Source organism: Colobus angolensis, unplaced genomic scaffold, assembly GCF_000951035.1.
Source record: "Colobus angolensis palliatus isolate OR3802 unplaced genomic scaffold, Cang.pa_1.0 Scaffold17, whole genome shotgun sequence".
In the NCBI taxonomy this organism is placed as follows: Eukaryota; Metazoa; Chordata; class Mammalia; order Primates; family Cercopithecidae; genus Colobus; species Colobus angolensis.
In genome coordinates, this window is record NW_012114821.1 from 596683 (window position 1) to 611223 (window position 14541).

Below are 14541 nucleotides of genomic sequence, written 5' to 3' on the forward strand. Positions count from 1 at the left end.
TTGTGCTTCAGCTCCAGCAGCTTGGCCCGCACTTCCTCGTCCCCGCACACATCTGAGAAGTGGGTGCAGGCGTCAGGGGCGCCCTCCTCGCCTGTTCTCTCCCCTAGGTGGAGGTGGGCCCCGCAAGCTCACCAAGGGGCGTCTCGTCCATTAGGGACTTTGCGTTCAGATCGGCCCCGTGCGCCACGAGCAGCTCCACCAGGGGCACCTGTGGGCGGCAGGCAGGAGCTGCAGACGGCTGCGCTGGAAGCCCCCTCCCACCTGCTCCTGCCCGCACTCACCTGGCCCCAGTAGGCTGCGGCGTGCAGCGGCTCCCAGCCGTCTCGGTCCTTAGCGCTCAGGCTGGCTCGGTGTTCCAGCAGCAGGGCAGCCGCCTCGCTGAACCCGTTGGCGGCTGCGATGTGCAGCTGCAGGCAAGCGCCCGGCCTGAATTCGGCCCCATCCCCCACCTCCAAGTAGAAGGCCCCCAACCCCGCATGCCCCTCACCCCCCAGCCCTCACCAGCGTGGCTCCGTGGTCCAGCGGGGCATGGAGGTCTGCCCCGGCCTGCAGCCGGCTCCGGATGTCGTCCAGCATGCGCAGTTCTGGCACGGCCCGGGCGGCCTCGATGCTGTCCTGGGTGATGCCTGCGAGGCGGCAGGCTCAGAGGGAGCGTCACCGGCAGCCCTCCCACAGCCGCACCGCCGCACCTACCACGGTCGGCCATGGCAGTCTCCAGGCAGTCCAACGTCTGCTCATCGTCACACAAGTCATAGGGCATGTTCCCGTCGGTGTTGACCGCCAGGAGATTGGCGCCACTGCAGGGAAGACGGACGCGGTGCTGGACACGGGACCCTTCCCCACTTGCCAAGCTTCTCACTTGGAGAGGTCCCCCCTAGGGCCCCTCAGCCCAGGGCTGCCCCTCAGGAGGCACCCTGTCCACCTGCTGCTGGGAGAGGCGGCCTTGGGGCCCATCGGCTGCCCCTCAGTCCTAGATCCTGTCGTTCAGCCAGACAGGCCTCCTGCAGTCTCTACCCATCCGGGCTCCAGGTTCCTGGCACCTCCAGGGGCAGCAGTGCCCCCATAAACGTGCACTAGATGGGTCTGCCTGCTGGGGGAGCAGGGACCCTGGGGACCCCAGGGAGCACAGGGCGGTGGGGGCGCAGGACCAGGCAGCCACGCTGAGGGGCCGCAGAGCTGTGGGGAGCATGGCCCCCGGGAAGGTCAGCAAAGGGGAGCCCAGGACACAGACGGGGGTGTGCCTGTGTGCAGTGGAGGAACAGGCCTACCTGTGGGCACCCCACAATCCCTGCCCACCCTGCAGCGCCTGAGTGTGATGGGACCGCCATCCACACCCCACCCGGCCTCACAGGGGCACTCGAGAAGGACCGCAGCCCTGACCTCTCTCCCACTACAGATGCCTGGAGCGAAGGGGAAGGAAGAGAGGAGGCTCGTGGACCCTGGTGAGGCCACCACCCTCCCTGCTCAGAGTTCCTCCTGCTCTACGTCCCTCTATGTTAAAGGTAAAAGCCCTACCTGTGCTCAGGTACCCTCTCCTCCCAAGCCACCTGGCCTCCTCACTCCCCTTCTCTCCTTACCAGTTCTGTGCTCACTGACCAAGACATTTCTCCGTGCACACCCTGGGGGAGCCCGAGACCTGCCCTCTCGGCAGGAGGCTGCATGCTGGGGAGGCAGAGACCGAGCTGCCCTGGGCACATGCCCATCCCCCTGGGGCCCCAGGCTCTGCTCTCCATGCCAGGACACAGGCAGGGTCAGCAAAGGTGAAGGTGGGAACACATGAGGCCGAGAGCCGAGTCTACTGCCCAAGAGGGGCCTCCTGAGCAGCCATCTGAGAGGAAGCCCCTCCCTGACACAGACGCCCAGCAGGCCCTACCTGGTGATGAGCAGCTCCACCAGGTGCAGGTGGCCACAGGTGGCCGCAGCATGCAGAGGTGTCCAGCACTCACTGTCGCAGGCATTGATGTTGGCCCCGGCCTCCAGGAGTTGCTGCACCATCTCTCGGAAATCATCAATGCAGCACTGCAAACCGTGCCACGTGAGCGGCCAGAGCATGGGGGCCAGCCCCCACCCCACCCACGCCCAGTGCGGGCTGACCTGGTGCAGCGCTGTCAGGCCGTCCTCGTTGGCCAAGTCAGGGCTGACCCCACTCCCAAGGAACTGGCGGACTGAAAAAAGGTGGCAAGGTGAGGACAGGGTCCTGTCCTTGGTCAGGTCCTGTCAACTGTGCTTCGGCCCAGGACTCGGGGAAGGACAAGGAAGACAGTGGTGCCAACGGCAGGAGGCACACCAGAGCGGGGGGGGGGGGGTTGGGGGCAGGAGCACCAGGCATCTGTCTGGCCCAGGCCAGTCACACTCCCAGAAGCCCTCTGCCTCCACCCACCTGCAGGCCCTTCATGGTGGTGCTCCAGCCTTCCGACCCCCAGAACAGGCCGTGCTTCTGTGTGAGAGCAGCACTCCAACAATCCCGCACCTCCCTTCAGCCAGGAAGGGCTCCCTGCCCCGAGGCTACCGCAGCTAGGCTATGCCATAACACTGCAGCTCCTTCGGCTCTCCCCTGACAACTAGCCAGCCCTGTGTTCATGATCTCCCCTGGGTCCTCTGGGACCTGACCTGAGGCTCCCCACCACCAGAGTACATCCCTGCTCTCGCTCCCCTCCCCTCCAAAGATCCCAACTCAGGCCCAGCTCTCGCCCAGGTCACCAGGGTCCTCCCTGATGGCGCCTGGGGTGCAGCAGAAGGCCTCCTGCCTTCCCACAGCTCCCTGTGGACCATGGCATCCTCTGCCTCTTCCCTCTGCCTCCAGGCCTCCTGGGAGGGCTCCTGTCCACATGGGAAGATGCAGGCCAGACACTGCCAGCTCCTCCTCACTCTGCCCTGGAGGGAGGCAGGGAGGGGTCAAGGGCCACTACAGTGCCTCTTCTCCCCAGACCCCAGAGCACCACAAGTGGAACCCACACAGCTAGGGCTGCAAGCGTGGAGCACAGGTGAGGAGAACAGAGTCAAAAGCAGAACCTGGGGCAGGCATCGAGAGGGGCACCAGCATGGGCTCTGTGCCTACCCAGGGCCTGGCTCTCTAACCCGCAGAGGTGGGCGGTCCCACCCTACTTTACAGAGGTGGAGACCAGGGCTCTCCTGAGCAGCTTGGCAAGAGGCAGCAGTGACTACCGGCCACCCTGCCCCCACGGGGCCCGCACTAGGTGTCTGAAGGCCCCTGGGGGTCCACCCCTGGCCTCGCTCACCTCACAGCTGGACCCCTCTGCATGCAGCCCTGCCTGAAGGCTGTCCCGCACGGGCTCACCTCAGGGCTGCCCACTGCCTGGGGTTTGCCTGATGGGGGGACGCTGGGCCACCCAGCCTGAAGAGACCAGGCAAGATCTGGGGGCTGGAGCCCAGGAGCTGTGGACAGGCCCAGCCGCCAGGCTTGGTATGAGACGGCACCCAGGTGGCAGGGAGTGGGCCGCTTGCTGGGAGCTGCTCTGGGCTCAGCCACACTCACCTTCTTCCAGGTCATTTCGAGCAGCGGCCTCCAGAAGGACAACACTGGGAGGGAAGAGGACCTGCTTCGGGGGCCCTCGGCCGGCTGCCTCCTTCCGGGGACGCTCCCCAGGACCTTTCTTGCCCTGGGCCTCCTTCTCAGCCTGGGCCCACATCTTCACCTGCTGGGCACGCCGCTTCTGGGCATGCTTCAGCCGCTCCTGCGTGCTCATCCTGCCCACCATGGGCATCTCTGCCAGCAGCTCCAGGTGCTCGGCCATGGTGGTGGCTGCTTGCCCACAGGGCTGCTCGGGGCACCAGAGTGGGGAGCTTGGGGGCCAGGCTGGGCCTGAGGGGTGGGGCAGCTGGCTGGACTGGCACCCTCGGGGGCATCCCCTTCCCAAAGCTCTGTGCCCTTGGCTGGGTCAGGAGGCCCCACACGATATCAAGGCCCAGGTAGCCCTGGGAGGCACGGGCCAGGGCAGGGAGGGCAGTGTGGAAGGGCACCCCGAACCTGCTCCCCAGGCCAGCCTCTAGCTGTCGACCAGCAGTGCCTCGCCTCCCTCTCGGGGTCAGGGTGCACAACCTATGGGAGGCAGCCCCGAGACCTGGCTGGCCTCAGTCCAGGGTCTGAAACTAATTACCCAGATAACAAGGTTCCAGCTTCCTGGCACCTTGCTGAGGGGGAAGGGAGGGCAGGGCCAATCAGCAGTGAGAGCCCCTGTGAGCCCCTGAGAGCCTCTTTTCACTTTCCAGGCTCAGGAGCTTGGGTCGGGCCTGGGAGCAGGCATGGCCCAGCCCCCCAACCCCTCCCAGCTGTGTGCCGAGGGCAGTGCATCAGTACTAATGAGGAGGTGCAGCCGCTGAGGCTGGGGCAGGGCAGGTGGTCAGAGTCCTGGAGTCCTGGCCCCAGGGCGCAGGGGCGAGGCTCTCTAGGCAGCCAGGGCGCCAAAGGCACAGGCGGGCCAGCCACAGTGTCTTCAGGATCACCTCCCCTTCCGGAAGCTGCTCACACCTGAGAAGTGGGGAACGAGGAAGCACACTGAGGCCGGCTTGAGACAGGGTGGCCCCAGGGAGCCCCTGCCCTGGGCCTCGGGTGAGACCAGGCTTCCAGCCATCTCGGGTCCTGCCCTGTGTGAGGCCCACCCTCTGGTCCACAGAGAGCACTGCAGAGCAACAGTCCTGGGGGTATGGGGAGCTCCTCTGCCCCCATTCTGCCCCAGGTCCAGAGAGGGGCAGGGGAAAGGCATGTCAGGCTCCTCCCACTCACCCTTTCCAGAAACGGCTGCCACCCCCGCGAGGCACTCCCCGCGAGGCTGCTCCTCCAGGCCAGGCACTGCCCTCAGGCTGGGTAGGGTGAGGTCTCCTGGAACTGTCACGAGGGCTTTGCAGGCTACTGCCTTCCAAGGGCAGGCCCTGCCTCGTGCACCTCCGCCTGTCCTGACTGACACCCCAGCCTCTCACTGCCCAGTCTCTAGACCTCTTCCTTGCTGGGTTCCCACAATGCTTCTGCCATCCTGGGCTGCAATAAAAGCCCCCACCTGGTGCCTGGCTTGAGGCCTATGGGGACAGACAGGCAGGCAGATAGCTTCGGCTGGAGCACGACCCTGGCGATGTACCCGCTATGGCCCTAGTCCTGCCCGACACACCAAGTGTGGTCGCTTGGCTGGCCACAGGCCGCACCTCAGAAGGCACTCTGTGCTTGGCTGGGCGCAGTGGCTCACGCCTGTAATCCCAGTACTTTGGGAGGCCGAGGTGGGTGGATCACGAGGTCAGGAGATCGAGACCATCCTGGCTAACACGGTGAAACCCCGTCTCTACTAAAAATACAAAAAATTAGCCGGGCATAGTGGCGGGCACCTGTAGTCCTAGCTACTTGGGAGGCTGAGGCAAGAGAATGGCGTGAACCCGGGAGGTGGAGCTTGCAGTGAGCCGAGATCGCGCCACTGCACTCCAGCCTGGGTGACACAGCGAGACTCCATCTCAATAAATACATAAATACACACATACATACACATATAAGGCACCCCGTGCTCTGCAGAAGATGCCTACCAGGAGTCCCATTCTCCACCCAGCCAGGCCTCATGGCCATCTACACACTGACCCAACTCTTCACTGCTGGACTTATACCCAGAATAAGTCATACAATGCCCCCTTCTTTCAGGAAGGGAACTGTCCTGGGCCAGGTCAAATTCAGCCAGTCAGGTCCTTTTTGTTCAGGGGCCCCCAATTTATCTGGGAGCCCACTTTACAGGTTTAGGCTACTCTAGACATAGTTCCCCTCTGCAGGCCTAGCCTCAGAGGCTTCTGAGGACACGGCCAATAAGGTCAGTAGCCCTGGCCTGGCCTTCTGTCTGCCAGGTGAAGAGCTTTTCCAGGCAGTAGCTCTCCCTCTGAGCAGCCTGCTCCCAAGCCTTGCCAGCTCTGCAGACTGCAGAGGCCAGGGCAAGCACACACTGGCCAGACACCCCGCCCAGGCTCCCAAGTCCTCCCCTTGCCCTCCAGAGACATAGCATGGGTACCAGAGAGGCGGGAGAGCCACTCCTGCAGTCATGCTGCCAGCTCCCCATCTGCGAGGACAGAGGAGGCACACCACACCTGGTGTGGCAGAGCCCGCCCTCCCTGCCAGCCAGTCACAGCCCACACCCTCTTCCTGACAGGGCTGGCGAGATGAGATCCTCACCTCTCTGTCATTGGCATCTCTGGACCTGCCAGAGAACCCACCTGGGCAGTAGACACTTACTCCCACCCCAACCCAAAGAGATCACAAGCCAAGAGCAAGGGAAGGAGAGCAAGGCAGACTGCCCTCGCCCAGCCCCAGTCTCTCTTCAGCCACGGGAAGGAGAGATTAAGAAGATTTAGCCATCAGGGAACAGTGGCTCATGCCCACACTTTGGAAGCCAAGGTAGTAAGGTCATTTGAACCCAAGAACTCAAGGCCAGCTTGGGCAACAGAGTAAGACCCCATCTCTACAAAATAATTTTAAAATTAGCTGGTGGCACACGCCTGTGGTCCCAGCTCCTCCGGAGGCTGAGGTGGGAGGATCCCTTGAGCCCGGGAGGTAGAGGCTGCAGTGAGCTGAGATCACACCGCTGCACTCCAGCCTGGACTCCAGAGGGAGATCCTGTCTCAAAAAAGAAAGAAAGAAAGATTTAACAGACACCACCTACCGTCCTCAGCATTTTATAAAGAAAAGATGGACGGGACACGGTGGTGGCTCATACCTGTAATCCCAGCACTTTGGGAGGCTTAAGCAGGCAGGTCTCTTGAGCCCAGGAGTTCGAGACCAGCCTGGGCAACACAGTGAGACCCCTGTCTCAATTTATATTACTAAAAAATAATTAATGTAAGAGAAAAAAATTAAAACAAATTTTTAAAAAGGAAGAAAAGATGTTCTGTTGCCCGTGTCCTACAGCAGAGAAAGCCTGAGCACAGCAGCCGCACTCCCGATGGAACGCCTGTCTCGTTTCTCATTCCGAGGCTCATCCGTGAAAATTCATCAAAGAACAGCATCTGGACAGTGGAAACCGCCCCCCAACACCCCCGGCTGCAGAGGGAGGCCCACGGGTGGGGAGACTCTACCTCCCCCACCCCACCAAGCACGGCTCACAGGGCACTCGGCCCCCACCCTGGCAGGCCCACCTTCCTAGCTGGAAGCTGCCCGATGTCTCCATGGGACTCTGGGCAGGTTCCTGTCCTGCTCGAGGGCCCAACTGCCTTCTCTTAAGAGAAAATGAGGTGCCCAAAGTGAGCCCAGAGCCCCCCAAGAGTGGGTGCCAGGGGGTGTCCCAGTGCCCACTTCCCCCCAGGCTGAGCCCTAAGCGTCCCCCTCTGGCCTCCCTACCCAGGAACCAGCCTCAGAAGGAAGGGGCTGGCTGAAGGCCCACGGCAGTGGGCTGAGGGCTCCAGGAGGAAAGGCGACCTCCCACCTACCTGAATCTTGGCTGCCCTAGCTGAACTTCACCAAGCTTTGTCTACTCCTCCCAGCCACAAGATGGATCAGGAACAGCCCACCAGAGCCGAGAAGACTTGCCCCTTGGCTGAGCCATGAAGGCCTGGCGGCCGGCTCGTAGTCCTACCAAACGGACACACCCAGGCTGAGGGGCTGGGCAGGGCGGCTCCCTCTCCTCCACAAACCTTCCCCCAAACCTCCCTGGAATGTCAAACAGATTCCCGGGTCGGTTCGTTCCAGTTCTCAGTCAAAGCCCAGGCCAGCTGCACTTGAGTGTGGGCCCAGGCGGGAGGAGCCCCGTGGAGGATACGGGGCACCGTTCCTGACCCTCACCCACCGCCCCTCACAGCCTGCACACCTCGGGCCATGTGGCTTCCGGAAGGGAGGCCCAGCAGAGCACGGAGGCCCAGCCCACGCTCCCAGGAGCTCCCGTGAGGACAGCTCCAGGCCCAAGAGCCTCAGCGCCCTCTCTACTGCCGTCACCCCGTCTTCCACATGGGGAGACCAAGGCCACGCCTAAATCCAGAGCTGCCCCGGTCACTACTTCACCACAGTGCCCACCTCCCAGTGTCCGTGGTGCAACAAGAGCCCAGAGCCTGAGGGGCGGTGTCCCTCTATTCACCCAGAGATAGGGACAAGGGATAGGTGGTGGCCGCATGCTATTCAGAGAAAGAAAAGAGAGGAAAGGGGTAGGGGAAAGAAGAGTCTCAGAGAAACGCTGAGGAGGGTACAGAAAGAGGATGGGAACTTGCTTCTACAGGCGGGGCAGAGGACTGGGGACCTGCTGTAGGCTCCCACGTTCACAGGGATGCGTGAACAGTGCACCTCAGTAAGGTGCACCTCCCAACTTAAAATGTGCACCTAGGCACAGTGGCTCACGCCTGTAATCCCAGCACTTTGGGAGGCCGAGGCGGGCGGATCACCAGGTCAGGAGATCGAGACCATCCTGGCTAACATGGTAAAACCCCGTCTCTACTAAAAATACAAAAAATTAGCTGGGTGTGGTGGCAGGCGCCTGTAGTCCCAGCTACTTGGGAGGCTGAGGCAGGAGAATCGCTTGAACCCAGGAGGCGGCGCTTGCAGTAAGCCAGAATTGCATCACTGCACTCCAGCCTGGGTGACAGAGAGAGACTCTGTCTCAAAAATTAAACGAAGTATGCCTTTTGACAGCCTGATTTCTAGGACCCCACCCTATTAAACCCTCAGAGCAGGCCGGCGAGAGGGACTGACGGTGCTGGGGAGCCTGCCTGCCTTCTGGCCGCACTTCACAGGGTGAAAGCCCACATACCACGGTGCAGTGGGCAGCACCTGGACGGTCCCACAGGAGCCCCACCAGGGACGGGCCGGCCCAGTGCCCCCACACTGCCTGCCCTACGGCTGGTTCTGGGGGCTTTTATAGCCCAGTTATGCTTAGGCTTGGTGGAGCTGGTTCCTGTAACTTATAACTAAAAGACTTGGTTGTTTTGTTGTTGATTTTTTATTATGTTTTTTAAGAGACAGGGTCTCACTCTTGCCCAGGCTGGGGTGCAGTGGTGCAATCACGGCTCACTGCAGCCTCGACCTCCCAAGGTCAAGCAGTCCTCCCACCTTGGCCTCCCAAGTAGCTGGGACCACAGGTGGGATCACCACACCCGGAAAATTTTTTCTTTCTTTTTTTTTTTTTTTTTTTATGGAGTCTCACTCTTGTCCAGGCTGGAGTGCAGTGGCATGACCTCTGCTCACTGCAAGCTCCGCCTCTGGGTTAACGCCATTCTCCTGCCTCAGCCTCCTGAGTAGCTGGGACTACAGGCACCCGCCATCACGCCCGGCTAATTTTTTGTATTTTTAGTAGAGACGGGGTTTCACCGCGTCAACCAGGATGGTCTCGATCTCCTGACCTGGTTATCCACCTGCCTCGGCCTCCCAAAGTGCTGGGATTACAGGTGTGAGCCACCGTGCCCGGCCTACACCCGGCTAATTTTTAAATTTGTTTTGTAGAGACAGTGTTTTCCTGTGTTGCCCAGGCTGGTGTCTGGACTCCTGGACTTAAGCAATCTTTATGCCTCGGCCTCCCAAAGTGCTGGCTGGGATTATAGGTATGAGCCACCACACCCAACCAGATTTGATTTTATTTGTAGCAGTATCTACGAGATACAGAGCAAAAAATGGGAAACTACCTAGATGCCCATCATTCTGGGAAAAATAACTGTGTAGCCATTCTGTAGAATAACGTCTATACATACACATCTGTTAACAAGATGAGGTGGGTCTCAATGTCCTTGGGAGAATGACTATGGTATCTTGCCAGTGGGTACAGAGGCTGCCAGAGCCTGGCTAAAAGTGTTACACACACACAGACTGGTTTGTCTGATTCTGTTCTGTTTGTGTCTGAGGCAGGGTCTTGCTCTGTCCCCAGGCTGGAGTGCAGTGCTGCAATCACAGCTCACTGCAGCCTCAACTTCCTGGGCTCCAGCGATCCTCCCACCTCAGCCTCCCCAGTAGCTGGGACTACAGGTGCATGCCACCACACCCGGCTTATTTGTTGTTGTCTTTTTTGTGTGTGGAGTTGGGGTCTCCCTGTGTTGCCCAGACTGGTCTCAAACTCCTGGGCTGATGCAATCCTCCTGCCTCAGCCTCCCAAAGTGTTGTGATTACAGGCATGCATCACCATGCCTGGCCAGACTTCTCTGTACGGGCAGAGAGGCTGTCTGGTGGTCAGTGGCTGCGGTGCCGGACTCTCAGAAGGACTGCTGACCTTCTGAAGGTGCAGGCTCTGGAGACATGCCTCACCTCAGCTGTAACCAACCCCAGTGCTGGGTGTCCTGCCAGAGACACTGTTCACCATTCATCTGGAAGGCTGGATGGGAGGCTTCTCCAGCCAGACTACTGGTCTCTCCCAACCCTTGGCTGGGCAGACAGCAGCTTTTGTTTTTTGTTTTGTTTTGTTTTGTTTTTTTGAGACAGGGTCTTGCTCTGTCACCCAGGCTGGAGTGCAGTGGTGCGATCTTGGCTCACAGCAACCTCCGCCTCCCAGGTTCAAGCGATTTTCCTGCCTGAGTCTCCCAATTAGCTGAGATTACAGGCGCCTGCCACCACACGGGCTAATTTTTGTATTTTTAGTAGATACGGTGTTTTGCCATGTTGGCCAGGCTGATCTGGAACTCCTGACCTCAGGTGATCTGCCTGCCTTGGCCTCCCAAAGTGCTGGGATTATAGGCGTGAGCCATCGCACCCGGCCCCAGCAGCTCACCTTTGAGGACTCCTGATGGCACCTTCCCGACCCCTGCCACCAACCCACAGCAGCGTCCACACGTGGGTTCTGTGTCCTGGCCAGTCTCTTCCACTAGGCGACAAGCTTGCTGAGAGCACAATCTGCAGGCCCCTCTTCTACGACTCTTCACCCATGTGCCAGCACCTGGAAGAGGGGCCTTCATCAGCCATTGTGAAGGACCGAGGAAGCCAGGCAGAAGCTGGCAAGGCAGGCACAGCTCAGTGCGGCCAAGGAGTGGACAAGCTCAGACCAAGGCTCCCTATGGCCCATGGCCAGTGGCCCATGGCCCACGTGGTCCACTCTGAAAAGAAACCAAATGTCCAGAGACCTCCCAAAACGTGACAAGGACAGCACCAGCCATAAAGCGGGCTGGTGGCTGCTGGAGAGGTTCCATTTGCACTTGTCTGCCTGTGCCCTGGGGAGGGACAGTGGGGGCAGGCCCTGCCTTGAAGCTACATCTGGGGACTGGAGCCGAGCTGCAGGATGCGCACCAGCACGTCACACCGCGTCTACTGCGGTCAGCACAGAAGGCATGGGGCGTCCAGGGCAGAAGACGACGCTCTGGAGGGGCCTCTGCAGCTGCATGAAGCTCTGGGAGGGAGGCCCCAGCAATAAGTTTCCTACACAAAGGGCAGGCCCGGGGCCTGCAGACTGCTCCAAGGAAGCAGCAGTTTCGGGGAAGTGGTGGCTAGATGAGTGAGTGGTGATGGGGGCAGGAAGGAGGGTCTGAGTGTCCTCCAGGGCCCAATGTGCAGCTCACCCCCTCCAAGTCCAACCCCCATCCCAGTCCAACCCTTAGAAGTTCATCCCAAAGCACCTGCATCAGCATGAAATACTGCAACCTCTGGCTCCTGGGTTCAAATGATTCTCCTGCCTCAGCCTCCTGAGTAGCTGCGATTATAGGTGTGTGCCACAACACTCAGCTAATATTTGTATTTTTAGTAGAGAGAGGGTTTCTCCATGTTGGCAAGGCTGGTCTTGAACTCCTGACCTCAAGTTATCTGCCTGGCTCAGCCTCCCGAAATGCTGGGATTACAGGGGTGAGCCGCCGCGCCCGGCCAGGAGGGGGCTTCTGATCCAGGCTTTCTCAAGCCTCCATCCTGAAACCCTGCCCTGGGGCTCTGTCCCCAGTGACACCGTGTCTTCCCTACTGAGGGCCCTCCTTCCCCAACCCCTGTGCTCCTGGCTGCGGCCTGGAGTCCCCTGCCCTCCTCTCCCTGAGCGTTTCATGCTCCCGGCTGCGGCCTGGAGTCCCCTGCCCTCCTCTCCCTGAGCGTTTCATGCTCCCGGCTGCGGCCTGGAGTCCCCTGCCCTCCTCTCCCTGAGCGTTTCCAGCTGGAACACACATCATCAGGCACCAGGCACCCAGCACCAGCCCTCACTGTGGCTTCGCCTCCACCCATCGCTGCCCGAATTCCTGGTGGTCTAATGTTCTCATGGAGAAACTTCCGCAGACTGCCTGTCCCCTCCGAGCCTTGACCTCTTCTCTACACCAGTGTCCTCATCTGACCAACTGTGCTCCATCACCACCAGTAACTGCAGCCCACGTCACCTCCATTCAATACCCCACTCTCTGCCCATCGCCTCCTCTCTGCCGGCTCACTCCTGCAAGCCCTGGCTCCAACACTCCAGTGTCTCCCTCACTGCCATGCCCTCACCTTGCCCCGCGCCTCCTGCTCCCACAGCCCCAGTGACTGAACATAGCAGAGCCACTCCCTCAAGGGCTCTGACGCTTGCAGAAATCTGCTTCCCTTGCCTTTTCTCTTCTGCCCTCCCAGACAAAGCATATTCCCTGGAAAGAGCTTCCCTTGCCTTTTCTCTCCTGCCCTCCCAGACAAAGCATATTCCCTGGAAAGACAGAGGCTGACAGGGGAGGATGTCCACTCCTACTTCGAACTGAACAACAGAATAGCACCCAAAAGCCTCAATGCCTCAGAATAAGCCTAACAAAAGATGTACACAGAAAACCACAACCATATCTTTATGGGAAGATACAGGAGGAGACATCACGTTATATGTCACAAGACCCAGAACCGAAAAGATGTCATTTCTTCCCAAATTCATACAAAATTTGACGTAGTCCCAATCAAAACCCCAACAGTGTGAAACTCACGAGCTAATTCTCCACTTATATGGAAACACAAAAGGCCAAGAACAGTAGGGATAAGCCTGAAAGAGAACAAATTTGAAGTACTTACACTATTAGATGTCAAGACTTATTGTGTAGTTTGGTAAGACCTAAGTTATTGGCTTAGGCATAGAGACATAAACCAATGGAATACAATCTAGTCCAGAAAATTGCCAGATGAGGCAGCTCACACCTGCAGTCCCAGCACTTGGGGAGGCCATGGCAGAAGGATCACTTGAGCCCAGGGGTTCAAGGCCAGCCTAGGTAAAATAGGGAGACCCCCATCTCTACAAAAAATTAAAAATTAGCCAGGCACGGTGGTGCACCCCTGCAGTTCCAGCTACTCGGGAGGCTGAGGTGGGATGATTACTTGAGCCTGGGAGGCGGAGGTTGCAATGAGCCGAAATCAACACTGCACTCCAGCCTGGGCGACAGAGCAAGACTCTGTCTCAAAAAAAAGACCAAAACAGAAATAACCCTACACATGTGTAGACATGCAATTTACGACACTGCTGGGAGTGAAAAAGTCTTCAGTAAATGGTGCTGGGGCCAGGCACAGTGACTCATGCCTGTAATCCCAGCACTTTGGGAGGCTGAGGGGCAAGGATTGCTTAAGATCAGGAATTCGAGACCATCATGCTGAAACTCCGTCTCTACTAGAAATACAAAAAATTAGCCAGTTGTGGTGCCACACACCTGTAGCCCCAGCTACTCTGAAGGCTGAGGTGGGAGAATCACTTGAACCTGGGAGGCAGCGGTTGCAGTGAGACGAGATCGCGCCACTGCACTCCAGACTGGGTAACAGAAAATAATCCAGAAAAAAAAAAAAAGGAATCTTGACCCCCACCCTGGTGAAATGCAAACCGAATGTAAAGGTGAAATAACAGCAGTTCTACAGAGTGGTGACACCAAAAGCAAAAGCACAGTCTATAAAATGAAAAACTGAAAAACTGGACCTTGACAAGATTAAAAACTTTTGCCTTGTTATAAAAATCCCGCGAAGAGCGTGAAAAGACAGCTACTGAGTGAGTAAATATCCACAGACCACACACAGAACAAAGGACTTCTGTCACGAACACACGAGTCTCAAAAAATCAGCAGTCAAAATGAAACCATCCAATCAGAAAAGGGGTAGAGGACGTGAAGACACACTTCACTGAAGAGGATCCACAGACGGCAAACGCGTCCATGACAAGATGCTCAACATCCCCGCCATTCAGAAAATGCAAATTAGAGCCACAGCGAGATACCGCTGCCCACAAATCCAAATGGCAAGGATGTGAGGAAAAAGGAGTCTCACAGGGAGCTGATGAAAACCTGTGACATAAAACAGCCACCACTCTGGAAAGCAGTGTGCAAGTTTCTTAAACCAAAACAGCTCAACATGCAACTCCCATACCAACCAGCAGCTGCGCTCATGGGCCTTTATCCCAGAGAAATGAAAATTTAAGTCGGGCGCGGTGGCCCACGCCTGTAATCCCAGCACTTTTGGAGGCTGGGGCAGGCGGGATCACGCGAGGTCAGGAGTTCAAGACCAGCCTGGCCAACATGCCAAAATCCCATCTGTACTACAAATACAAAAATTAGCCGTGTGTGGTGGCACGAGATCACACCACTGCACTCTAACCTGGTGACAGAGTGAGGCTCTGTCTCATTAAAAAAAAAAAAAAAAAATTAAGTCAAGAAGGAAGGAAGGAAAAAATTGAATATTCAAATTACTAATTTGTTGATCTTCAG

General features: G+C 58.4%; 1 protein-coding gene across 1 annotated transcript in view; it reads right to left on the reverse strand.

The window, feature by feature from the left end:
• PPP1R16A (protein phosphatase 1, regulatory subunit 16A) overlaps positions 1 to 14541 on the reverse strand; it is a 33204-nt gene that overhangs the window by 1153 nt on the left and 17510 nt on the right. Inside the window, exons 2-10 of the mRNA XM_011938014.1 lie at positions 10656 to 10820; positions 3497 to 4489; positions 2095 to 2165; positions 1874 to 2019; positions 694 to 797; positions 502 to 626; positions 282 to 407; positions 133 to 208; positions 3 to 52 (exon numbers count right to left, since the gene is read on the reverse strand). Of these exons, the coding sequence (XP_011793404.1) occupies positions 3 to 52; positions 133 to 208; positions 282 to 407; positions 502 to 626; positions 694 to 797; positions 1874 to 2019; positions 2095 to 2165; positions 3497 to 3755 (957 nt within the window). The 5' untranslated portion in view covers positions 3756 to 4489; positions 10656 to 10820. The remainder of the gene's footprint in view (positions 1 to 2; positions 53 to 132; positions 209 to 281; positions 408 to 501; positions 627 to 693; positions 798 to 1873; positions 2020 to 2094; positions 2166 to 3496; positions 4490 to 10655; positions 10821 to 14541) is intronic.